The following is a 26,146-nucleotide window of genomic DNA, read 5'->3' on the forward strand; positions in this document are numbered from 1 at the left end:
TAGGTGCAGGGAAGTTCCAGGTACTTCCACTCCCAGGAGCTGAAGTCCAAGAACATTCCGTGGGATAAAATTCCCCTAGTGAATTGTGATTTGAACTTCCACAACAGGGCCAAAACCCTAGGAAGATTAAACAAACTAGCCCGCTGACGTAAAAGCACAACGGTCGGCAGCTGAATATTAAGAATGGTGTGGAGCAACATACATACTATGCCAGTTCTGCACCAAGGCTAGGTAATGCAAAAAACAAAAACAAAAAAAGAACTGTTAGCAAACACTGCCATATGCGCCCAGAAGGTGGATCAGGGATCCACCTGATCCTCTGTGCGTTAGGATATAGTATGTTGTGTAAAACCGATGCCAGAAGTACTTTTCTAGTCTTAGAAAGAAAACGAGTGGCTTCACAGTGTTGAGATGCGTCCAAATCCAATTTACATTTTACAGGTCAAGCAGAAACCATATTTTTATTTTCCTCTACATTTTGACAGTTGGATAATACCTGACCCGTTGCCCAGGCCACTCAACGACAGTAGAATATAAACACTTTAATGGCTACAGCGCGTTTCCATTCACTTTCCATCTGCTGCCGCCCTGGTACCAAGGAGTGAGCTAATTTGTTGATCGGAGACAGGCCAGTCAGGTGGCGCCTCGTGAGCTTTGCGGTGTGAAACGTGCTTGAAAAGACACCCAGATTCTTTGTGCGTTTGACCAAAAAAGGAGGTTACTACAGGTCAGTAGGCTTAAGTTAGGGTGAAAGAGTAAAGGCTTTAAAATGGCTCCTGTCTCTCCTCATCTCGGCACAAATAAACCTGTTTGAAAGCATGAATACCACCCTGTGCAAAACACTTCCTTGAGACAATAGAGCAGGAACTATTCATTTATAAAAAAAAAAAAAAAAATTCAACTCCAAGCGCTAATTGGTCGACTGACAGAAAATTATTCAGCTACTATTTTAATTGGATAATCATTTAACTCACTTATCCAGCAAGAAGGCCAGACATTATGGTTCCAGACAAAACAAGCCATGTCTAGGTGTTGAGGCAAATAAAATACAAAAATAGACAATGTATATGGGATGTCTTTGTAAAGCACGACATCTCCCTCAATGCTCACCATGCATAATAACCATATAGAATACTGATCCTTTTGCAGTCAGTTTGATAATTTAGTCTAATATCAGAAAATAAGGACAAATACCACTTGCAAGTTGAACAGTTAAAACACCCAAATAGGATGGGGTTTATGATAGAGGTATGCAGTAATCTTTCACAAATGTGATGCATTATTATTAGATACTTAATCTTACTTGAAACTACCGAATGATTAAACTTAGTTTTCTGTTAAATCGACCAAATTATTTTTGCTTTAGCGCTTATACCTGATGCAAAAACATTACCATTAAAATATATTATCAGCACGTCAGTAATTTAATGCCAGATTTTTAAGAAGAGAACCTCATTCTTAAAGCGGCTCCTATCAATTAGTGACATGACCCTTTATTTCCACTATCAGGATGAATCAACATTATATCACAATTTGTAACCTTTTAGATTGAGACACTGAGGAGGGGAAGCCATTTTAAACTGCTAAAACAGACTGAAACAAGAGATACTTCATTAAATATACCATGTTGTCAAGCAACAGTACAAGCTCCACATCAGCGAACTGTTGGCTCCCATTTAAAGATTCTGCAGAGAGAAGCATGTAAAAGGTCTGACTGGCTCCCAGAGGCACAGCTTATACTATAGGGTGCACTCAAACAGCTGCAGCAAGGTGTGTACAGAGGTGTTGGTCTGCTGTCCAAAAATAAAACTTTGATAAGGAACTAAAGGACAACATAGCATTCAGGCAGGTTTGATGTAGTGTGACAGTTTGGACGTCAAAGAAAAACTCTGTGTCCCTTTAAAATGATACAAAAGTGCATATTCTGCAATTTTACAAAAAAGTCAAATGTTAAAACAACACAAACTTTCTAAAGCAAATTTCAAACTGTTAAATCTGCCTGCTTCCAAAAAGTTGGCATATGATGTTGAAATACCTGACCACTCTCGTTCTCATGTCTTCGCAGAACATGACCCGCAATGGCAGGACGCTAATAACTTAAACTAAAACTTTCACCTGCCACTTTCACTGCTTAGCCAGCTAGCTTTGCAAAATCTGAACTAATAGGTGAATTGGAAGGAGCTTCCTTTTCAGTTTTTACAGCTTCCTGCCATTAAAAAACCCTGTTCTTTAGGTAAAGTCATTTTTACCAAGACTTTACATTTGTGTTCTTCTAAAAGTCACGTTTTCTGCAGTTTACAGTACGTCATGAACTGCTAATAGAACACAAATAATTAAATGGTTACACCACAAAATTTTACTTATTTTGAATATTGAAAAACAAAGAAATTTACTTATTTTAAGAAAAGTGACAATGAGCCCTAAAGATCTGTCAAAGTCGGATACGGTTTGTCGGCTGTGGCTGGGTTTCATTTCACGCTGCTATAACACTGTATATGTCATTAGCACCAGTTCATGATACAAACACTGCAAACTAGCAACTGCAACACCGCCCTGTGTTCGAAGTACATGTTCAAGCTATTTGATAGAAGGTAGTGTTGGTGGTTTTGTTTGGACAGAGACTTGTAACACTGCTGTCAGATTAACCTGTAGGTGAATACATGGTGCCTGTCTGTCAGCACTGGGCTAAGGAAAGCTTTATGTTCACTGTGGAAAGCCAAGTTAGTGCGGTATAATATGCACACACACACAAAAAAAAAAACTGTAAAGAAGACTGATGCTGCTGATGGTGACCATGACGACGACAATCGACATCCTCTGGTTGCTTAGGTCTCTTATCTGAACAAGCTGATTGGTCACACTGCATCATTTCGACAGTCCCAAACTGCTTTTATCTCTAAAACGGACCCACTGTGCATACGGTAATGTCAGCCTCATGGATTGGTGCTACTCGGTCTTCCCAGCTGATGCCACATTTTTTTTTTTTTTTTTTTGTTTGTTTGTTTTTAAAGGTGCTTTTTGCAATGTGGGCTCAGAGGATTTGAACGGCCATAATCCAGGAGGCTGGCATGTAACCTGCACATCTCAACTGATCTGAGCAACGCTCCAGTGCAAAGCTCCGCCTACAGGGAATAAAGCCTGCATACTTATGTAAGCGTATTGGGCTGAGCCGGTGGCAGCAATAAGCCCCTCCACCTCTGTTGAGTGACAGTCTGTTGGGGATTTACCGCCGGCTGGTTCAGTCTCTGGACTGGTAGAACAGGATGTATCCTGACTCAGAGTTCTTGGAAATGTCCGACGTCAGGCCGTAGAACTCCTCGATCGCCTGCGCGTCAATTTTCTGTAAGAAAGAAGCAGCCAGAAGCTGAAGTTAAGATATGCATGGTTCTCAATATCGCTCTATAAAACGACACTTTCTTGATAATGGAATGGTGTTTTCAGAGGAATAGTTAAACATTTTGGGAAATATGATTATTATTATTATTTTCACAGAGCTGGGAGGCAATTAGCTTAACATATACAAGACTTGGCCCGGGTAGCTGTTGATTTGGCATAGCAGTGCTATGTCTGAAAAGAGAGAGGATGGGGCTAAAAACAAATGGCAAAAATATCCTCTCTAGAACACTTGGGTCCTTTCGATTGCAGGTGGAAATACTCAAACAGTGGAGATAAACGGGCAGTAAGAGGCAAATATAACCTAGAAGAAAAAGAGTAAAAGCTAGAAATAGAAAGTGCTGAGGCAGATGGGGTAAGAACATCTCCACAAACCATAAAAAATAATGAGTTAGGGTTTCAGCTCTGCAAACTCAGTGGAATCTTCCACAGCTCTGCCAGTTTCTGTCCACTGGACCAGATGTTCGAGTGGGCCTCTTTCCCATCATAGTGGAAAACTAGACTGTCGGCGGGATCTGTTTTTACACATCAGTCTTTGATAACTGAGCAGTTTCCTCTGTATGCAAACAGAATACAGAGCAAAAACAGTTTGCTAGTGGAGTCTCAGCCCATTGAGACAGTAACGGGACCTGATCGCTGCCAGAGACAGTAGGAAAAACGCACAGACAAAACAAAATAGCATGCATTAGAAATGTTAAATTCATGTGATGTATAGTAAGGAGTTTACAGAGGATTGTGTCAGGAAGGGCAGCTGGCGTAAACACGTGCCAAATTTACACATGCGATTCGCTGTGGTGGCCCCTAACGGAAACAGCTGAAAGCTGTTGTAGTACAAAGTGAGTAACCTCATAATTTTCTAGAAACAACTGTAATTTGGTACAAGTAATAGGAAAGACAGAGACAACTCAGACCAATTAATCCCGGTTCATTAAAAGAAAAGGCTGGTCATTTTCTATATTAAGTGTTTTCAACACTCCCCCTACAGAGACTAAAACCAACAATCAATTACCTCGAGTCCTGATTAATGTCTGTTATTCCTGGATCAGCTTATTCGTCTGTGCCATGTTGTAGTACAAAGTGAGTAACCTCATAATTTTCTAGAAACAACTGTAATTTGGTACAATAGGAAAGACAGAGACAACTCAGACCAATTAATCCCGGTTCATTAAAAGAAAAGGCTGGTCATTTTCTATATTAAGTGTTTTCAACACTCCCCCTACAGAGACTAAAACCAACAATCAATTACCTCGAGTCCTGATTAATGTCTGTTATTCCTGGATCAGCTTATTCGTCTGTGCCATAGACCTCCACTGATGTTCAAAAGGGATTAAAAACATCAAGGAAACACACCACTGCACTGGGTGACATCAATTAATCCCGGTTCATTAAAAGAAAAGGCTGGTCATTTTCTATATTAAGTGTTTTCAACACTCCCCCTACAGAGACTAAAACCAACAATCAATTACCTCGAGTCCTGATTAATGTCTGTTATTCCTGGATCAGCTTATTCGTCTGTGCCATAGACCTCCACTGATGTTCAAAAGGGATTAAAAACATCAAGGAAACACACCACTGCACTGGGTGACATGTTTCTGCATAATGGAACATCAGACTCACATATTTGTTAAAACTGTTGCCTCAAAAAGGCTTTTGGAGCTTTTGAGGAAACATTTTTAGCAGTATGGATAAACATGTCACTAAGTGCAGCGGCGTGTTTCACTGATGTGTTTTTAATTGTTTTTGAACAACAGTGACAGTCTATGTCACAGACGAATAAACTAATCCAGGAATGATAGACATTAATCGGGAGTCGAGCCAATTCATTGTCGGTTTTAGTCTCTGTATGTGAAGTGTTGAAAACACTGTTAGGATAGAAAATGACCGGCCTTATTCTTTAACAGAGAGTTAACGCACGGTCACTTGAACAAGCAAACATGAAAAATGTATCTAAAGGAAACCAAAGTTTCAATCAATCAATAATAAAATATAATATATAATATTACAGCAGTGTCTCTATATTTTTGTCCTCCCCAGCTGCATACATGAAAGGGTCAGAATATTAGGAACACCTCTGAATATAATGTAGTCCAGTTCAACCCCACTTTTAACTGACTTCAATAATAAACATATAATTGAATTTATACATTCATGACACCACCAAAAACAAACAATTTGAGCTTCATAAACACAGATGTTAAGGCAGAAGTGTTGCACTGAATTGCATACAATTGTACAGGTGTACCTAATAAAGTGGCCAGTGAGTGTGTATAACAATGTATAGGACTGGAAAAAGTATCATGTAATTAAATTATGTAAAAGTAGAGACTCTTTGAAACACCGATTATATTTTTTTAAACACTTAAAAATACTGAACAATCGGAGAACTGCATTGAATTCACATGTATTTGCCATTTACTGAATGAGAGGGAGTTTTTCCAAGGATGCGGTTGTTGAGAGAAAAGTGAGAAAGTAAAAAGAAATTGTTCTTACCTCTACAATGTCGTCATCGAAGAGCAGCCAGAAGCCATGGCTCTTGACGATGGTGATGTAGTGTCCGCGGTTGGGGCCGCTGCAGTGCACAGAGGAGGAACACAAGGGGAGACGTGTAAGAAAAAAAAAAAATGCCCAAGAGGCCTCTTAATGCACGTCTGTCCACAGTTAGAATCATTATTCACTGAATTCATTTGAGTCTATTTTTGCAGCACTTTGGTTTGTTACACATCCAGAGCATTTCATGTAGATCGAAACACTAATGTTTCTGTGACACAAGACCTAAGATGTAGTTGTCTTAACTTACATGCCACAGTTCTTTTACAAAACTACATTTCTAGTGAAACAGTGTTTTGCTGATTTACATTTTTAATTCACACATTTACAACATAGTGTTTGCTTCCAGTGTTTCAGCAGGGCTGTGCAGCTGCAGGCTCAGTGCATAGTACTACTGGCCCTTTTTGTTTTTTGGGAGCTGTTGCACATTAGTTACACATTAGTTACACATGTAACTTTTGCAGCCAACATGGAGGTGACACTTTGTCATGTTAGAAACACTTTGAAGAAGGATTAACTGAGATACATTCAACATGTTAGCAACAGTAAAATAGTGTAGTGTAATGTCATTTCCTGTTGCGTGCTTTTGCAGTTTTTAATCATTACAACATCCAAAAGCAGCACAGACGTCCGGTGGTTTTCTACTCTATGAAGTGGCCAGAACTCCTCCTGCAGTGGTGGTGGGAGAGAAAACAATCTTGATGTATTTGAAACAATAGACTTAAATGTTATGACAAATACATCGGATGTGCATGGAGTGATAACGAGTTCTTAAAATAATGTGTTCTCATGCTTTCCCCATGTAAAAACGGGTTTAAAGACCAGCTTAGCAAGGAAAAGGGGGTGCTTGATTTGATGCACTGCCTCTCCCTGCTAAGGGCCCATGCTGACGCTGTACCCTGACAGTGAATCAAACCCCAAACTGCCACATCAAAGTCAGTGGTGTTTAACCACCGGCTGGATAGGCGCACACATCTTTGGCTCTCCGATTCTGAAACAATTAAACTATTTGGAGTTATGAGGGGTGCCAAGCTAATCTGAATGTACCCAAGATTAAACATTAAAAGGCTGGAAACAAGCAAAATGAGCATGCCATGGGCACTTGAAAATATCTAGTTAAAAAAACAGAACCTACCTGCCACAGTGCACGACGACAGCCACCAGATCGTACATGCGGTCAGGGTTGGTGGCGTCCCCAGATGTGTTGAAGAGGCGGAGCTCCAGGGGGAAGACGACCCGATACGACAGTTTGGTGTAGCGGTGCAGCTGGTCCATGTATTTAAAGCGCTTCAGGTGGAGGGCAAGGATCATCGGTAGCTTCTTTACCCTCATCCTGACAGAGATGGAGGGAGAGGATTTTTGTTTTTAATGGTACCACTGTTTTATTTCAGAAGCAGCGCTGAGTGATAAGCTGAATACTAGATCACAACTGAAACTAAAATTAACCCTGAACTGAGCTACACGGTCAACACACCGTGCACTAAAGGGAGCTCTAAGTCAAAAAGAAATTTTGAAAATCAAAGAAACTAAGAAGCAGGGCTTATCAGAGGTCAGTGGAAAACCTCCAGGAGGCAAGTAAAATCACACACAGTCAACAAAAACTCAAAGCTCTAAAAGCTTTCCATGTCGACACCACTACTGTTCCAGACCCCCTACTACGAACAAGGAGTATGTTTTAGTTGCTTTGTGCTCGTCCTAATTTGGCCAAACCTTTGGCTAGCGCTCTCACAGCATTCTGCTCAGTGTTAAAGCGAGGTGCAGTTGCTGATGACAGCACAGCCCTTTCAAGCTAATGGATGTTACTTGGTGCACTTAGCAGGCACTCAAAAACAGTGAATGGCATGTATAAAAATACACGTAGTCACAACTGTGAGCAGATGCACTGGACACAGGGTATTTCTTTTGTCTGATTCCAGTCTGAAAAGTTTTATTCATGTAAAACTGAGCACAAACAGCTCTGGCCAGTGGGTGGTGAGACTGCTGCCGTAGTTATTAACAGACATCTTGGCCCAGATCAACTTTAAAACACCCATGATGAACTTCTCAGAATGTAACAGGAAGGCCCTGACTATGGTTCCTATGGTAACAACAGATGTGGTTTTGGGGGTACTGCCTACTGAAACAAACTGTAACCCTATGTGTCCGCTTCAAGCGTGAGCGCAGTTAGAACCACTCCGACACAAATATGTAGAGACAAAGTGGTAACTTAGATGACAGATAGCAAAGATCAAGTATTTTCAAAATGGCCAAAAACCTGCTCACATTTCTGCAGCGTTAAGGTCAGGCGGTGGTAGGCCTTTACTGAGAAACGGGAAACTGTGACAGTCTCGCAGTTGTTAATTAAATTTGTTTTTTTTAACTGGTATGGTGTTTTGAAGTGTTCTGAGTGTGAACACAGAGCACAGCATGGGAACATTGGTTCTCATAATGATGTATTACAGTAGCTCAGCACCCACAGATTAATCGCACAGCACGAAATGCGCTCATTCAAGAATGTCTTCATGCATGTGTTATGAGGATGATGCAATTTCATAAACCTTTTAAACAACAGAAATACATGTTGGTGTATAAATCCTTACAATTATAAGGCCTGCAGCTAGAGCCTCGTGCTATCATATGCCTATTTTACTCAGTTTCTCACATAAATGGTAACAGCTTTTACATTTTGGAGAAAGACATCACTGTTCTTGGTATAAGAAGGAAGAAAGAAAAAATAGACACTAATTCTGCAGAGTGAGAAATAAAGCAGCAGCTGATGTCACCCACCTTTTTTGGGCTTCCTGTTTGCTGCGGCACTGCTCACAGTAGTACTTGTATTCACTACATAATGTCTCCGTGTTGCTGAAGCCCCTGTTAAGAACAAACAAACCTACACATTTAGCAACACAGTCCAACAAAATTTGGAAACAAACTCCACACTCTTCAGTAGTGATATAAAATTCATGTTTCCCCCCCCCCATGGCCTTTCATATCAAATGGCCATAAGAGGCTAATTTTTCAAGGCTGACCAGTAAGAACACTGTGTACCTGAGGCAGTGCGTGATGGAGGTGTTCTGCTCCACGTCCACCGACAGATCCAAGAAGTCCTCGTCTTTACTGCTCACCTGTAACACAGTGGAAGACGCTCAAAGTCACATGGATTCTTTTCTTCAGAGAACAAAAACTGGTTTTCAACACAGGATTATGAACTGATAAAATCAGACTAAGCCCAATAAAATAAGATCAAGGCGTTATTTACAATTGTATATTTGTTGTTCACACTGTGACTTGTTTCTTGGCCAACTGGAAGAGGGGGGAAATAATCACTTCATTTTTTCATAGAATTTAGTTCAACTCTGACAAATTTTGCAAGAGTTTGCATAAAAAAGGAAATTTTTCAGTCAGTTAGTTGTGTCACCCACGATAAGATGACACCCGGTTTCTGCAGACTACGCCTGCCATGAGTGGATGCAGACTACCAACACTTACTGCTTCACAGTTGAGGCAGCGCGTCTCATTGGTCAGTGTTCCCTGGAAGATCTCATGGACCCAGGTCTGTTGCGTCTCCTTTCCTCCTTCCCCTTCTCCTCCTCCCCCCTCACTTCCTCCTCCTCCTCCATTCTGCACCAGTTTTCCGTTCTGCTGTCGCTCTTGGCTCTTCTCCTCTTGGAGCAGGTCTGCGATGGTGTTGAGGAGGTAGTTAAGGAACTCGTGGGCATCCTGTTGCATGTAGTTGTCAAACAGCTCTAAGGGAGACAGAGGTAGAAACTTAACCAGTAATACAGAAACAGAATAAAGTAAAAATATATAGAGAAATGGAAAGAGGAATATAGACAAAGATGTATAAAAAGCCAGACAGAAGCAGACAGATGGGGAAGGAGGAGGGCTGAAAAAAAGAGAACAGAAAATAAATAACATCGCCATATGTTGGCAAGGAGAAATAAGAGCCAATTAAGACTGTCTTGTCTTTTTCCATGTGCTTTCCGCTCTGGGATCTGGCTGACAATTAGATTTCCTCAGCTGTGAGATCAACTTCTCAGCCAACTCCCACCCTCCCCTCCCCTCCCCTCCCTCTTCAGCTCAGCTGTGTCACTCTGCGGTGAAAGGAAGCCGCTTTAAACAAACAGCTGATGAAAGAACTTTTTTACATTTCTGAACGCCTGGTGTTGGATAGATGTTTTCCTGAGAAAAATGCAGGAAGTTGTGTCAGATTCAGACAGAAGCAACAGCTGCACATTCTGGCAGAGCTGTGAAGTCAAAATGCTCTACACCAATCATTTCGCATTATTACCATTTTCTTTTCTCAGCCGCGAAATGAATTTCTTAGGAGGGATGACGCCAACTTTCTTCTTCTGCGTGGCGATGCTGTTGAACAGGTCAGCCAGACAGGTGAGGAGGGACTCCTTACGACGCGGCTGCACCTGGAGAGGAGATGGGCACACTTGTCACTCTGTAAAGACTTTAACTCCGAGCGCAGCTGAGGTGACCAAACATCCAGTCAGGTTGAACCTCGACACTTGATCTCATCTATGGGAGTGATGTGACAAAACTAGAACACACACAGAATGTGACACTGGTGACATTTATGTTGATTAATCTGAGTGAAAATATTTTAACAGGTTCATTTATTTGTTCTCCTGAAGTGTGGTCAAAATTACTGCTAACTTCCCCGTCAAGAACAGTATTTGGACAAAGTAAGTATAAAGTTTATTTATATAGCACCTTTCTAGGTCAGTAGTCACTAGTTACATAAGGCTGTAGTAGATCTGATGTAAGCAGATGCCCGACCACGCAAGGCTCTGAATGCAGCAGATCTTGAAGTGAATTTGGAATTTGATGGGGAGCCAATGTAGAGGGGTCAAAACGAGTATAAAGTGATCCCATGTCAACAACCAGGCTAGTCCTGTTGGAAAACTTTTAGATTGTCTAGCCTATTCCCTTGTAAAGTGAAGCATGAAATACTTTAAATTCCACATTTCTGTGGCTTGTCCAACAATATTTACAAGTCTCATATACTGGAAGTGTTAAGACGTCATTGTCTGACAGTCAGCATGTTTCATACTCTTCAGCCAGTCTTTCGAGCTCCTAATCACAGTATGTACTGACACCAGGCTTCTTGGCAAAGTACTTGGATTGGGCAGGAAAACATGTCATAGGACCCTCTCAACTCAAATGCTCTCAAAGTTTCCTCCTGCATTTTTCTTTTCATGAAATCATCAGCAAGGAATTCACTGAACACACAGCCATTTCAGGCTCTGTGTTCCTCAGCTACTGAAAACGAGACTGAACTGGTAAAACTATACTTTATTACAACATGTTATTTTTTGTTGCTCTCAGTTATGATGCAGCACTAAATGATGTTTTAACAAAAAGAAGGTGATGCAGACATCACTTGTGGACTTCCTACTACCTTGTGTTTTTATTTTCCTACTCTGGCTTGGCACCCTGATGGATGAAAGAGCATATACAGCAGCACATAGGACTCAGCTTGGCACCCCGATGGATGCAAGAGCATATACAGCAGCACATAGGACTCCTATTTGCTGATTTAACACTATAAATGCCTGAGCAACAAACTGCAGCGGTCAGATGATCAGACAGCTGGTAAACAAAATATCAGGTTGGACAAAGTTTTTTGGAAAATGTCAAAAAGAAAGGTGAATGGAAGACCTGCCTGTAAACATCCACCAGACAGGTCTTGTGTTGGGGCCTGTTTCTACCTAAAACAGTATCGCCTGTAGTGTTGAGGCCTGTGGTAAGAGCTGGGGATTTATTCACACTAAGATTAGCTTGTGGTTAGGCATCGTAGAGTGATGTAGGGATGGCGTACTTTTGTAGGCCAACCTAGAAGTTAGTATCACCTTTGACAAAAGAGCAGTAATCAACCACAGTCTTAATGACAAATAAAACCTGAAACAGTAATACCATCAGAAATTTTCCCATGGTTTACTGTGAAACCAGTAACAGTTTCATCTCTACTCGGGCGCAGCACTAGCCCACCATACTTGCTCTAGTTCTGAGTGATTAACAAGATTTCAGGTTCAACATGCCTTCAGTTTTTAGCTCAAAAAGCAGTGGTTGGGATCAGTCTGGTCAAACTGTTGACTTGTTTGCCACTTGTATAACTGTCGGACTACTTGCTCTTGTTGCTTCTTTGGACCTAATTCTACAGATGCAGCCGTCTTCCCAGACCTCGGCATTTAATATTATGATGAGTGGCGGTTATCACAGCCAACAGAAACAATGGCTTAAGCTATGAAGACAAAAGCCAAGTTCCAATAAAGTTTATCCAAAGCTGACTGAGGCTGACTAAAAGACATGGACACCTTCACTAGCCTAGCAACGTTAAGGCTACAAACAACTCATGTAACAGGCTCATTATGTAACAAGCACCCACTTCATTCAATGACAACTGCTGTGTAGTCCTTACATATATTATGCAACACACTTTTTCAAACAAACATTCAGGTAAAATACTCCCTCATAGATGGACCAGTATGGTATTGTTGAGTATTTAAGTACATTGTTTTAGTGTGAGCAAGCAGCACACTGTATAAACCTGGGGAAAGGGATACTGCTGGCTGATACAGCTATAGCGTTTCTCTCATCATTTACCTTGTATGCCAACACCTTCTCCCTGAATGGTCGACAGAAATACAGAGCCTGCAGCACCGAGTTGCAGTAGCACGTGTTGCCAAACTACAAAAAAGAGAAAAGAAACACAGAAGTGAGTGGAGAGTGTATTCATGACATGTTTTGTTGTTTCTTTTAGCTCCTCTGGAATCTTCTACAATGTTGTTTTAATACCTGGTGTTCAGCTTAGCGTGACTGACTGACACTTACATTAACTAATCCGAAGTAGTGTTCATTAACAGGAAACTGTTCCGGTCCAATCTCCTTTTCCAAGGCAGAGGCATTGGCGCCCTAGAGAAGAAGACAACAAAAACACATATTCAAAAGCCTAAGATTGTGCATGGTGGTGGTTAAAAGTACTTAACAGTACATTTATCCATAAGAAATTCTCTTTTGTCTTCTTGTTTGCTGCTGGACTGTCAGCCATCTGTTTCTTACAGCTGCTTCCTGCTTCGCATCTCTGTTTTTACATTCCGGTTTTCTCTCATTACTTGTTTAAACCTGTTTAAATGTATTTTTTACATGACTCAAAAGGCACCTGCGTACTAAAAACCTCTGACTCTTGTACCACGTTTTATCAAAGTAGCTCAATCTTTTGCAGCTATAGTCAACAAAACATATATAAAAGTAAATTCTGCTATGGGATGATAAATTAAATAATTTTATTTCATACATGTAATGGTAAAAATATCTAAAAAAAAAAAACTTGCATCACCACATAATCTGTGTTCATCAGCCTTTTCACATCATTAGTTAGTTTCATAGTAACTTCTCGTTAACAGTTTGCATTTTACAGAGAAACAGAAAAAATGTGCAAATGTGCCAAAGTGATCCTCTAGATCTGAGTCAGGGAAAAACTCACCTATTTGTAATAGAACATCTAAATGATGCCCTCATACATTCTAGATTAGACATATGAGAGTTTCTGCAACAGGTTTCTGAATCATTCTCAGCTACATATACAGGATAGACCACAACAGTGGTTCTAGTCTACTATAAAGTTTAAGTGATCCAAACAGTTTTATGTTTTTGCTAAATTTGTGTATGGCTAAAATCTGGCCAAGATCAGAGTCCACTTTAAACAACTGAACATTAGTGTAGCAAGTTTTTTTTAAGTTAACATAAAACCTCTCTCTCCTGCGGGTCATGTTGTCTGAGATGCTGCAAATCTAATATTATGGTAGGGGAGGGAGGAAGGCGATGATGAAGATGATAATGATGATGCAGCTTTGACTACATAGATGGAGCCACGTCTGTGTTACTCATAATCACAGTGTAGTCCACGTAAAGTCAACTGGCGGCGAAGGCCTGGCTCAGGTTATTCATCTGATAAACACAGTGTCCAGCAGCGCAGCACTGTCAGCAAAGCGAGTGCACTTGAAAACAGCCAAACAGAGACTCATGCAAATATCTAGAGAAAGACTGATTCGCTATGCACTATAAAAAAATCACGCCTTAAATCTTTTATGTTTTCAGCAGTGACAGCTCTGAAATGACTCGGTTTCCTGAGCTGATGGAAATGAAAGCAAACTGACGTCTGCCAGTTGTGCAGGGCTGTTTGATAGCTTCAGTGAAAACCAGATTACAGAAAGCACAGTTAAGGTACTGCTCTGTTTTGTGGCTGCATACCGTTTACTAACCATGAATATCAGTCTGGAGGAGGGTTTTTCAGCTTTGAAGAAAAGCATTTACCATCTTACATCAGCATCCTGACTAGCTTACCTTCAACTGCCTGAGTGGGTATCGTCTAAGAGGTTTCAGTGCAGATTCTAAAATCAAGTACATTTAGCTTTGAATAAAATAAACATTTTCTTACAAATCTTTTTATTCATTCAACTAAATTCAATTGTCTAAAAGGCACCAGTGTTAAATGTGTAACGCGATCAAAAGCTACTAAACCAGTGTTTGAACAACTGGTTCCAAAGTCAGGCTGAATTTTTAATCTCAACTTTTAATACCAACAGAGATGACGTAGCCTTTAAGTGCTGTGAAAAATGAAAATCTACAATTCAATTACAACTTTATTTCAAACTCCATCAGCTGAGGAAGATCGTGTGAATCAAAAAGCTCCAGAACAGCTAAATGGCGTGATCGTTTTCTCAGCAAGATCAGGATTTAAATCTTGAAATATGTAATACAAGTAAGTACAAAAGAAAGAAATTGACCAAAATGTCAGGCATATTACATTTTTCTTTTTTTTTCTTTACTAAAACAGTGATAACTTACTTATAATATGTTTTTTTTTTTCAACCTTACAAATGAACAAACATCTCTACCACTTTGGTCCTCATGTTTGTTTACTCTGTCTCCTACATTTTATTTCTCTAAAACCACCAGTAGCCATCCCCAAAATGCTACCATATTACCAATACTGAGGTCAGCACTGCTCAGCTCTGCTTATTGCAGCCCTAACAGTGACTTACATGGTTTCGTCAGCCACATTGATTTTCGGAAAAAACAAACGCCTTCCAGGCAGCAGCTGGTGGGCTGCCAAAGTGGCAAACACACTGAACAAACCTGCCAACCACAGCTAATAGGTAGCCTTGTTTGTATTTGTCTATTGTTAAATGATGCTGCACTGCACACTTAATTATGTTACATGGCCTGGTGCGTGGTCATAAACGTCACACATGTGCCAGAAGCAGTGACTAAGTAAGAACTACTGCTTTTAGCATACACACACACGCACACTCACACACGCACCAGCAGAAGCAGCTACAGCCAACAAATTAAAAAGGCATCTGCCTAACCATCTGTCCACTCTGAAAGGTGCAGTGAGTAGAAACAGTGAGGAAACGGTAAAGATAAAACCTAATCTTCTGGCTTCAAGCTTCCTTGCCTGCCTTTGTGACTTAGCTACAACTGCAAAACAAAGACAGTGCTGTCACATTAAATGTGACCAGAACAAACAGAGCAGAGTTACAATGTCTGGTCTTTTAATTCCTGATATCTCTGTAACAACCTGCCAAACAGGTTGCAGTCCTTCAATTTCATTCTAACAAATGTTTACCCAGATGAAGCATCTCTGAGCAAGGCACTGTGAGCTGTTGTTCTGTAGCTGACCATGACCTCCCTGAATTTCTGTACAAGCATCAATAAAGTATCACGTTATCAAAACCTTCTAAAAACCCATTTAGGGGTAATTCTTTAAAAGCATTACATGTGAAGAGCTATAAACACAACAAGGGGCTTGCGCACTTAGCTCTGAGGCAACAGTGACTGTGAAGAGAGAATCATTTATATTGCTAGGAAGAAGTCTTACAGTAGCTGTGAAAGGTGTGCCTTTTATATATCCACACAAATACACTGTACTATATGTGTTTGTTGAAGCTAAAAGCATGCACTGCATATTTTGACAACCAAAACCTAAACATTAGCCAAGTGTGCTTTCCATAGGAAATATTCAGGGTGTATCCCATGACAGGAAACGCTCAATTTCTCCATCAGCTGCAGATTAAGAGACAGAGCTGTTTACATTCTCTGGTCATATGTTTGGTTATTCACTGCTGATTTTTTTTGTTTGTTTTGTGTTAATGGGTAATTGCCATTTCAAAAGTAGCTGTAATAATAATGATACTGATCCGAACTGTGATTTTCATGTGGAAGACCACTTGAGCAACCAACTTTGTCCAAGCACTCCTGTACAAGCCAGACTAACATTTGCTAGCATGCTAAGCTATCTAGGTTTCGCCCATTGGTCAACCCTGTCAGTTTCGCAGAAATGAGCTACAAGCAAACCAAAGCCGAATAATAAATTGTCACCCAAGCTTGGTTTTTGCATAAAAACACAATGTTATCCAACTGAACCTTAGTATCCGTGGAACTGCAGAGCCACTGTAAACAAGCTAAGCTGTACAACTTTCTGGAAACCCTGTGTGTTATTATCATTTTGCCCTGAGAGGTTAGCAAACAGGCTAACAGCGAAGCTACCGTGACGCCCTGGCTCACTAGTCCAGGCACCGGACAGAGCTTCAGCGCACAAACACAAACGATAGAACCTAATCTGAGCTCCTTACCATCGTACAAATCGAGGCGATCTTTCGGACTGTCATCAGTATTTCCATCCGTAAGCCGCCATGTTGGACCGAACCCCGATGTTGAAAATACGAGCGCCGATGCAGCGGCACAGTTCCGGCAGAACTGCCCTCTCTATTAGCGCTGTCAAGTCACGGAGGATGGCACGAGGAACTTCCGGTCTTTTTTATTTCAAAATAATAACTATTGACGTTCATCTGGGACTAAATTGCATGTTGATTTTTTTTCTATTACATATATAGTTGTCCTGTAAATCACATGTTGTGTGCGACCCTTTGCTTTAAAACAATCACTACTGAAAAGCTGGATTACAAACCAGGCAAAGCTGGTCCAGGGGCTCAAAAGGCAGATTTACGTCATATTACTTATGCATATAATTTAATTGTTTGCAGATATGTCCGGAATTTGCAATGCTGAATATCAACTATGATGGGTCCTTAATCCACTATCTTGTGGCTTTTCTTTTGTACAGGGATCTGAATTTCTTTAGTTTATATTGAGCTTAGTTGTTTTCATCTGGCAATAACAATTAATTGTTCAATGTATAAAATATCAGAAAATAGTGAAAACAGCATATTAAATATACAAATAGTTTTGCCCCAGCAGTTTGAACAAAAGCTTTGTGCTGCAACCTCAGCTAGCATTCAATTGTCCAATAGTGGTTTCCTTAGAAATTGTCTATTTGTACCCCCACCACCACCGCCACAAAAAGAAAATGGCTGAAAATAACGAATGATTTAAAAATACCAGTGGTGAAACATTAAGTATTTTTTAATGACAGGTGTGGGCTTCCATAGATCACTCTCTGAGGGATGGAAATTGGGGGCGACTGTGGGTCAGTGGGTAGAGCAGTCATCCCCCGGTCAGAGGTTCGAATCTCAGTGCCTGCAGTCCACTTGTCGAAGTGTCCTTGGGTAAGACACTGAACCCCCAAGTTGCCCCCGATGATTAGAGCCACTGGTTGAATTGGCGCCGCATGTGGCTGCGTCGGTTCTGTACCTGAAACAAATTCCTTGTGTGTAACATACTTGGCCAATAAAGGTGATTATCCTTATCAAATGAAACTCCAGTGAAAACGTAATGACCGTGCTGATATGGCCAGTTGGTGAGCTTTTTTTGGCACACATGAGCTTCATCTAGGCCATTTATTGCCAATTTGATTTGATTTGATTGATTTTGATTTGATTTATTTTTTCAAGCATATAAAACAAACATTTCTTTTGCAGCTTTATGATTATACACCTTAATTTTATAATTAGACCCGATGAGCTTAATGATATGGTTGTACAAACTGGAAAGAGGAGTCCAACTTAGACTGGTCTCATGGGAACATTAGAGGGGATGGTCCAAAGCTACATTCCTCCCTCTCTGTGTCTCTTTGCGCGCTGTCCGGAGTCAGAAGCATCTGGAATCAGTGAAGACCGGAATGCTTCATTTTTATGCTTTAAAACATGCAGCGATATACTGATACATGAACAAAAACAAATAGATCTCAACGTCGAAAGACGCACAAAGAGGGTAAAACTTTTCCGTAGCACTCAGTGGAGGAAAACTGAACTAGAGCTGGGATACTTGGAAAACGTTTGGGAAATCTAGAATCTCAGAGGAAAAAACGACCCCTTTTCAACAGTGGTTTTAGAATTTTAGGAATCTACCCCAGGAGATCCAGAATAACTGAGCGCACCACGCTCTCCCTGCAGGAACATTATGGCAACGTTGGAGTGATTTTCCATCCTCGGGGCGGAGGGGTTTGTTGCTGGGCAGTGTTTTTCCCCCAGATAAAGCAGGGCTGATCTGAGGGCAGAGGGGCGCTAAATGCGGCTGACTGGCGACCTTACACCGGGAACCATGAACAGCAGCGGGTCTGGCAACTTTCTGCTGGTCCCCATACCGGAGTGTCCCCTGCTGGACTGTGTGCCTAACAAGACGGTGAAGATTGTGGTGCTGGGAGCGAGCAACGTCGGGAAAACCGGTATGGACAGAAGGACGGAGGGATTATAGGCTGCCTTTTGCAATTTCTAATTAATTACGGAAGTTTTTCACAGGGGCTGAAACTGATGCTGTGATTTCATGCACTGCAACATGACGATAGCCACCGATTAAACTACTCAGCATACAACATGTTGTTGTTAGGACTATCTATGAAATGAATGTCAATAATAGAGGTAGAAATATAGCCTAGTGAAATAGTAAAAATGATGGAGCTAAATCACCCATAGTGGACGCCAGGGGGCGATAATTTACATTCTACACATTGACAATTTTAAATGTTGCTTACTCTTATAATTTTATTCAGTTTTATTAAGAATAACTAGTGGTGTAAAAAGTATTCAGAGCCTTTACTTAAGTCACAGTGGCTTAAAAGGCCCTCATGGGAATACTATTGTACAAGTATTGGAAAAGTATGTACTTTAGCAGCTTCAAGGTAATGAGTTACTTTTCACCACTAAATATGACAAGAGGACTGAGATTAAGATCTTATTTTGGAAAGAGGGAAAGTGGCCACCAGGCAGCAGCACAACAGTAAAGAGGCAAAGATAAATCATTAGTGTAAAATTAAAAAGCAAAGTAGTATAAATGTAAAAGTATAAATATGACACTCTACTTCTTTCAGTATTGACTTAAAAACATGATAAGCGGCTGTTTTAGAAAACATTGCTAAGCACTTGTGCATGAAAAAGGCATCAAAAAGTTGCCCTTGGGGCAGAAAGCATAACAGTGGCTGTTACTATTTTCTAAGATAGACTAAACACATCAGTGCTAGCATAATTTACTGCAAGTGGCTAATTTATTAGACAAATGATAAGTGAGGGATTTACAATTTCTAGCAAATCTCAGGGTGTTATTAAAATCTGTGTATAGCAACTGAGGACACATCTGCATGTAGCTATAAAGCATCACCATTGTACTGTAAGCTCAGAACTGAACAAGTTTTGTTCAGTTAGTAATACAAGTTGAGTGTACTCATCACCGTGAGTACTATTCTCCTGTTTATGAGAGAAAGTCAGTGTTGCAAACTGGAGGTGTGGAGTTAAAAAGACATAGGCATTTACCAGGCAGAGGTGGTCTAATGAAAGTCACCATGGTGCATTATGGGAAATGTAAGATTCACCACATCTTTTTATTTCAATTTTAAGATGAAACTACATTTGGTACAGCTCAAACAACTGTTATGCACAATACATTTTCCCTAAATAATCATCTATATTATACTGATTAGTTAGAGAAATGTGATCATGTTGCTGCTTCAGTCAAGTATTCCACTTGTTGTTACACACTTTAACTTAATTTTCTACATCTCTGATTGATAGTTTTCTTGTGTCTTTTCAGCTCTGATTGTTAGGTTTCTGACCAAGCGGTTCATAGGGGATTATGAAGCAAACACTGGTGAGTTTCCTTCCATCTTTCTGTAATAAAACAGGACACCTTTATTAAAGTAAGCAGCAAAAATAAATGCATTTACTGACTGATTTCACTTTGCAGAAGTCTGCTGCTCTAGAGAAAGCCCACCACTGATCCATTTTCTCATTCATCCATCCGTCTGTCTCTTTCATTCTGCCCAGGAGCTCTATACTCCAGAAAGGTTACACTGGAAGGGGAGGAAGTGTCTCTTCAGATCCAGGATACTCCCTGTGTCACTCTCCAGGTACTCATAAAAACAGCAGCCATATTTCCATCACAGAATTTTCGTGTTCAGTATGAATAATAAGCAGAACAAATAAATGCATAGAATAATATACTAGCACAGTAATACGACAAGCAGGCTTATATAAAGTCCAGGTGCCCAAACCCAGGCAGGGGTACATAGGGAGTGAAATTAGGGAATATGCAAAGGTCGGAAGTCAGAAGACAAGTAATCTGATGACAGAAACCCAGGGGAACAAACAAAAGTCAAAGTAAAAACTACAAGCAGGAGGTTGAAAATAAATAAAACACACACCTAACAGAGAGTCGGATGACAGAGGAGCTATGATGATCTGGCAAGGAGCAAGTGAAAAACAGTGAGTATATATAGGAGCAGGTGGGCAGGGCAGAGTCAGGTGACCGGGAACAGGGGGAAAGTCAGGAGACATCTAGTGGCTGGAGGGGAAATGACAGGAGAAGGACCAAGGCACACAGTGTGACTGTTAATACCAATGTCATGTCTTATTTTTTACCCCTATTCCTCGTTTTCAAGTGCTCCCTCATTTTTGAGTTGCCCCCAAAACAGAGTTACAAGTTGTAGTGGTTGAAATCTTTTCTTAACAAATGGAACAACCCTTCAAGATCTCTGCGTCATTAGTAGTTCATGATGATGGTTAAGTAAACAGACATGACAAGTTCATGTCAGAAATTCTGAATCATACAGTGCCATCTTCAGGTGTAGCGATTTCTCTTGCGTGGTCGATAAGCATGGGTTTGTGATTTTCAACAGCAAATTAAAAAAAATGCTAGGAAAGAAATTTTTTGAGACCAGGGAAGGTTGGCAGATTTGTTTAAGGTGTGTAGCATCTACTACAATTAACTTTTGTTGTAATTAGCCTCATACCACTCTATTTTGAGTCTGCCTCTGAAAACCGTCCTTTGAACGGCTGTGTAGCCCTACCCCTCCGTCCTAGGGAGAATCAGGACACCACTACTGCTACATGTGAACGCGTAAAAAGCAGGGCTAGGGCCAGTGTCGACAGTGTGAATACAACTGTTCAATTACCTCTTAAACTTATTTACAACTAAGCTAGATGGCTTGCTTACCCACACATGCTAACTAATTTGTAGATGGTGCCCTTGCACAAAATTTCAAACCTTCAAGATGGTTTTTCCATTTTGTGTTCATATTTTAAGTGATTGGTTGAGCCAAGCATAAGTTCTGCAGTTACAATGAACTTTAAAAATGCTGCATTTGCATCTTTAACTGGCAAGTTGAGTGAAAAGGCTCAAAAAGCAGAGGCATCAGTCCGACGCCATTGCTTCTTTATACCTCAAAGTTGAAACAGAAGCCCTCAAAGGCAATCAAAAATAAGTTACATTTTTATCTCAGAGCAATTTCAGGAATGAATCTAAAGTGAGAGGAAGTGACTTTAGAACCATCTCTTCAATCACATAATGAGTGCAACGTGCCACACTGCTTGAGCGATGTGGCACTTTGCACGTCGGTGTGTTTACAAAACCAGGTCTCAGAACTGTTAATTTCATTCACTGTGGAAGATAACGGAGGGTGAGAAAGTCCTTCCTGGCAGGATGGAGGATGATGGTGTCCGGCTTCAAGAGATTAGACAGATGTGACTGATGTGTGGAGGCAGGAAGAGTCGTGTGCAGAGCAGAGAGGTTGAAAAGTTATTTTATACACTTACTACATATGTTGGTCTGGTTTTGCAGGATGATGCTGAAGGCCTGTACTGCCAGGAGCAGATCAACAGGTCAGACTTAGGAAATGACTTAAATAAGAAATTGAGCTAAACATACTTAATACATATCCTGTAATAACTGCATAACAACTGGACTTCCAGGTCGATCTACTGGGCAGACGGTTATGTGCTGGTTTTTTCCATCACAGACAATGACAGCTACCGAACTATCCAACCTCTGTACCAACATGTTAGACGTATACACCCCTCTGGAAACATACCTGTTATCCTGGTCAGTACCCTGTCTCAAAAAATGACTGTCCAATTCATATCAACATTTTCTTATAGGAAGACAGTCTCAGTACCAGTCTCCCACTTTTATCTTGATCAGACAATAACAGTAACATACTAACCCTAATCCCTGTAATCCTGTCTATCCTGTTATCTGTAATCTGACGCAGGTTGGTAACAAGAGCGACCTGCTCCGAGCCCGACAAGTGCCAGCAGATGAAGGCGAGACATTAGCAGCTGCACTAGGTGGAGCATCCTCCTCTTCTTCTTTATACTCCTCCTTCTAATTATTTGTCTATTTCAGTACCACACACACACACAAACAGGGCTTCAATCTTTTGTGCAAGCAAGCACATTTCTTTAAATGTGCTCTTCAGTTTTGAGAAGCACATCATTTTGTACAGACCAATTCAACATATTAATGTTGATCCACTCACTCTGCCAACAGGGGGAGTTTACTTTGAGGCCTCGGCCAGAGAGAACCATGAGGGAGTCCATGCTGCCTTCCTGCATCTCTGTCAAGAGGTGGGACTTCTCTTTGTTATTTTGCCAGTGAAGCGTTAATACATATGATTTTAGCTATGTGTTTGGTTGTAGAACCCATGCTAGATTTTGCCTGACGAGTGAATTTTATAGAACGGTGACAGGATGCTATGGGTTGTTAATCCACCAAACTTCAGGGATTTTCACTTCCTGTGGGAACTCTGATTATGAGGCATTTCCCACTGGTGCTCAGAGTCCCCAACAACTATAAAAATATCATGTATTTATATTTTTGTCCAGAAAGAGGTACTATCTGTTCTGTGTATTTGTTTGTTCTGTTGGAATAATAGGACATTTTGCCCAGAGGCTCATTATATTTGGGTGTGATTAGACTGGTTCCTGTTTTGGTGAGTAAGAGGGAGATTCCAAAAGCTTGTGTTTAATGTTAGCAGTAATGTTTTATCCCAGCATTTTTGAACTGATAACATGCTTTAAATCTGCAGTAATCAGTATTTTTAATATTAACAAACTACTAAGTGAAGTGTGAAAGGAGTCTCTTGGAGTGAAAAATTCACTGAGAAGTGTCGCCCAGCTTTGCAGTCCTCCTCAATACTGTGTAGCAGCTCATGGTTTTAGTTTACTGGCCTGCTACCAAGCTGTCAATATGTTTTCAGCTGCTGCAGCCAGCTGTGTTTATTCAAAAAACTGTGATAAACTCAGCATACACCAGCTGCACAGCACCAGACATCAGGCCAACAAAGTTACCTGTTAGCATTTAGCAGCTAAAATGTCACATGTCGTAGTTTATAGAGATCAAAATTGAGCTAAGAGGAGTAGTTATTGTATTTACACTGAATGAATGCTATTAGGCTTCTCATAAATGAATACAGTGATAATATTCCAAATGGTGATATTCCATATATCTACAGTTTTTTCAAACAATTTAGCAATAAAATGGCATACACAATGACAAAGCACAATAATAGAATAATTTTTAAAAAGGAATTTCATCCCATATTAAAATGTATTTCCTTAGCAGCTTTCAAGATACAGTAGTTTGATTTCTCTAAATCGCTAAACATCATCGCTTGACCTGGCTTGACATTTAATAAAGTAAATGTGCACTGAAACTTGTCTCTCAAGATCTGAAAATGACTTGGGGTTCAACAAGTGGACCTGCTCACACATGAGATTTTATTTTGTTGAGTCAGTGTGTTCTCTGTCCTCCAGGTGATCAGAGCACTGGGAGGAGGAAACGGAGAGAAAAGAAGAGGTGGCCTTCACTTAGCCAGACCCAAATCTCCAAACATGCAGGAGCTGAAGAGGAGGTTCAGACAGGTCCTCTCCTCCAAAGTCAAGTCAGCCACCACACTCTGATCTTAGGGTGTGACCAAAGACAATGTGCAGCCAGATATGTGGCAAAGAGAAATGCTTTCATGGAAATAAAAAAGCTTCTAGTCCTTCTCTGATGGAAGGCCGAAGAAAAATGACAGGAGGAACTCAAGCCAATAATAGCATGACAAGGCACAGCTGAACTCCTTTGCAGTGGTCAAGGACTTTAAAAGAGAACAAGCAGTCGTCGTCAGATGGATGAAAAAGAAAGTTTAAATGGAGCTTTCTGGCAACTATGCTCTTTTCTGCATTTTGGATGAGACTCGCGGTCAACATGAGCCAACTTAAGCCTCTTCCCAGGCTTATGTACAACAAGGATGCTGCTCAAAATCAACATGACTTACTGCTACATAAACAGAAAGCTGACTGTCACTGTGGACTTTCTAATATTTTGGAACAATTCATGACAGTTTTCTTGAGGCTGAAAAAAATTAAATAAAATAAAATCACTCAAAAGTGAGTGGTTTAATGCATCATATTATTAAAGACTAAGAATTTCTAATGTCCTGTTACGTGTATAACATGTAGTTTATGTTGGTTTTTGTTGCCTTTGGAACTGAAGGGTGCTCGGAAAACCTCTCATTTTTTGTTTGGTTTAAGTTTGTTAGTCCCCGGAAGAGCAATGACATTTTTTAAGTTTGCTGATACCAAATAAAATAAAGTCAAGCCGACATCCTATCTGTTGATAAGTTTTGATAAAAAAAATAAGTAGTCCAAACTGAAACAGGAAAAGACCCCAAAATACAAATATTCAAAGCAAATGAGACAAATGTAGACACGTGACAGTCAGAACAGAAGCCTGTCCTAAGAAAACAGAGGGCTAATGCCTGGTATTTATGGATTTTAATGGCTTTTATTTTCTACTGACTGTCCGTAAGACTGAGATTTGCATTTTTATGTGCATGATCTATGACAAAATAAAAATTATGCAGTTAATTTTCACATTTGAAAATACATAATTACTGATGAAATAAAATTCTAAACTATACTGACAAGTATTTTTCAGTGTACTCTAGAGCATAATCTTACTGTAATGATAAGGATAAGTACAATCTATAATGAACTTATGAAATTAAGTTTGAAAGGAAAATTGCTAAATGAAGTGCTTCAGTTCAATCTGATTAATGTGGTTCAGCTAATTGCTAATGGAAGTTTAAAATTTACGACAGCAGTGTTATCTAATGCCATTATTTTTAAATCAGTGAACTATAAAATTATGAAAATTACCATAAAAATGGTTATTACAGATTTATTTCCAATCAAAATGAGGATATTTGTATTGCATTATCAAATGGAAAATGAAAATCTACTTTGATTGCAATTACAGACATCTATATTCAGTGGTTGTGTCATGTGTTTTAACTGTTATGAAACCCAGAGTCCATTATGCTTTTCTAAAGCTACAGAAGCTGTAATTCGGTTACTTTTACCTCCACATCCATCACCAAAATCACTATAATGTGCCTAGATGATAGGACGGCAAAACACTGTCCAATAAACAACATTTAAAATCTATGTCGCTCTAATTTATGAGGCAGAGTTTACTTGTAACTGTGCCAAAGTAAACTTTTCCACTACAGCTCAGCCCAAAAAATCAAATCAAATCAAATTTTATTTGTATAGCGCCAAATCACAACAAAAGTCATCTCAGGACTCTTTACAAAGTAAGGTCTAGACCTTACTGTTATCAATATTATTACATAGGGAAAACCCAACAAATCCCCCTTGAGCAAGCACTTGGCGACAGTGGGGAGGAAAAACTCCCTTTAACGGAAGAAACCTCCGACAGACCCCGGCTCTTGGTGGGCGGCCTTCTGCCTCGACCGGTTGGGGTGAGTGGATAGAGGAGAGACAAAAGAAGAAAAGCAACAAGACACAACAATCAAACACTGATCAGGTCGATGTGGCTGGTGACTGCTCGTCAGAGACGTAGAGCTCCAGGGCCAGGGCAACCTGCAGAAAGGTACAGGGAGAGAGAGAGGACACACTACAGGAGAGAGGAGACACAAAGTTAGTAATGTGTAATGGAGGCATATAGAAGCATAGGGAGAGAGAGGAGAGGAGAGCAG

General features: G+C 40.3%; 2 protein-coding genes across 2 annotated transcripts; one reads left to right on the forward strand and one right to left on the reverse strand.

Annotated features, from left to right (window-relative positions):
• Nucleotides 1-154: 154 nt before the first annotated feature.
• usp12b (ubiquitin specific peptidase 12b) lies at nt 155-16,720 on the reverse strand. Its single transcript, XM_020623721.1, has 10 exons — nt 16,569-16,720; nt 12,763-12,843; nt 12,535-12,618; nt 10,211-10,340; nt 9,409-9,665; nt 8,968-9,044; nt 8,707-8,790; nt 7,076-7,273; nt 5,884-5,962; nt 155-3,340 (listed from the first exon to the last, which is right to left on the reverse strand). Exons 1-10 carry the CDS (start codon nt 16,614-16,616, stop codon nt 3,239-3,241), a joined length of 1,140 nt encoding a protein of 379 aa, XP_020479377.1. The 5' UTR covers nt 16,617-16,720; the 3' UTR covers nt 155-3,238.
• Nucleotides 16,721-17,987: 1,267 nt separating this feature from the next.
• Nucleotides 17,988-24,828, forward strand: rasl11a (RAS-like, family 11, member A). Its single transcript, XM_020623711.1, has 8 exons — nt 17,988-18,559; nt 19,918-19,974; nt 20,151-20,233; nt 21,943-21,983; nt 22,074-22,203; nt 22,373-22,448; nt 22,651-22,727; nt 23,916-24,828. Exons 1-8 carry the CDS (start codon nt 18,403-18,405, stop codon nt 24,060-24,062), a joined length of 768 nt encoding a protein of 255 aa, XP_020479367.1. The 5' UTR covers nt 17,988-18,402; the 3' UTR covers nt 24,063-24,828.
• The last annotated feature ends 1,318 nt before the right edge of the window (nt 24,829-26,146 follow it).

Source organism: Monopterus albus, unplaced genomic scaffold, assembly GCF_001952655.1.
Source record: "Monopterus albus unplaced genomic scaffold, M_albus_1.0 scaffold308.1, whole genome shotgun sequence".
Lineage (NCBI taxonomy): Eukaryota > Metazoa > Chordata > Actinopteri > Synbranchiformes > Synbranchidae > Monopterus > Monopterus albus.

Excerpts from the sequence above, each read along its gene's own strand:
- usp12b (XM_020623721.1), bottom strand. The coding sequence starts at position 16,616 with ATGGAAATACTGATGACAGTCCGAAAGATCGCCTCGATTTGTACGATG. Across the intron at positions 8,791-8,967 it reads TCCATCACGCACTGCCTCAG|GGGCTTCAGCAACACGGAGA; the intron begins GTACACAGTGTT and ends TGTTCTTAACAG. Across the intron at positions 5,963-7,075 it reads GTCGTCGTGCACTGTGGCAG|CGGCCCCAACCGCGGACACT; the intron begins GTAGGTTCTGTT and ends TGTGCACTGCAG.
- rasl11a (XM_020623711.1), top strand. The coding sequence starts at position 18,403 with ATGCGGCTGACTGGCGACCTTACACCGGGAACCATGAACAGCAGCGGG. Across the intron at positions 18,560-19,917 it reads GAGCAACGTCGGGAAAACCG|CTCTGATTGTTAGGTTTCTG; the intron begins GTATGGACAGAA and ends GTGTCTTTTCAG. Across the intron at positions 19,975-20,150 it reads GGATTATGAAGCAAACACTG|GAGCTCTATACTCCAGAAAG; the intron begins GTGAGTTTCCTT and ends CATTCTGCCCAG.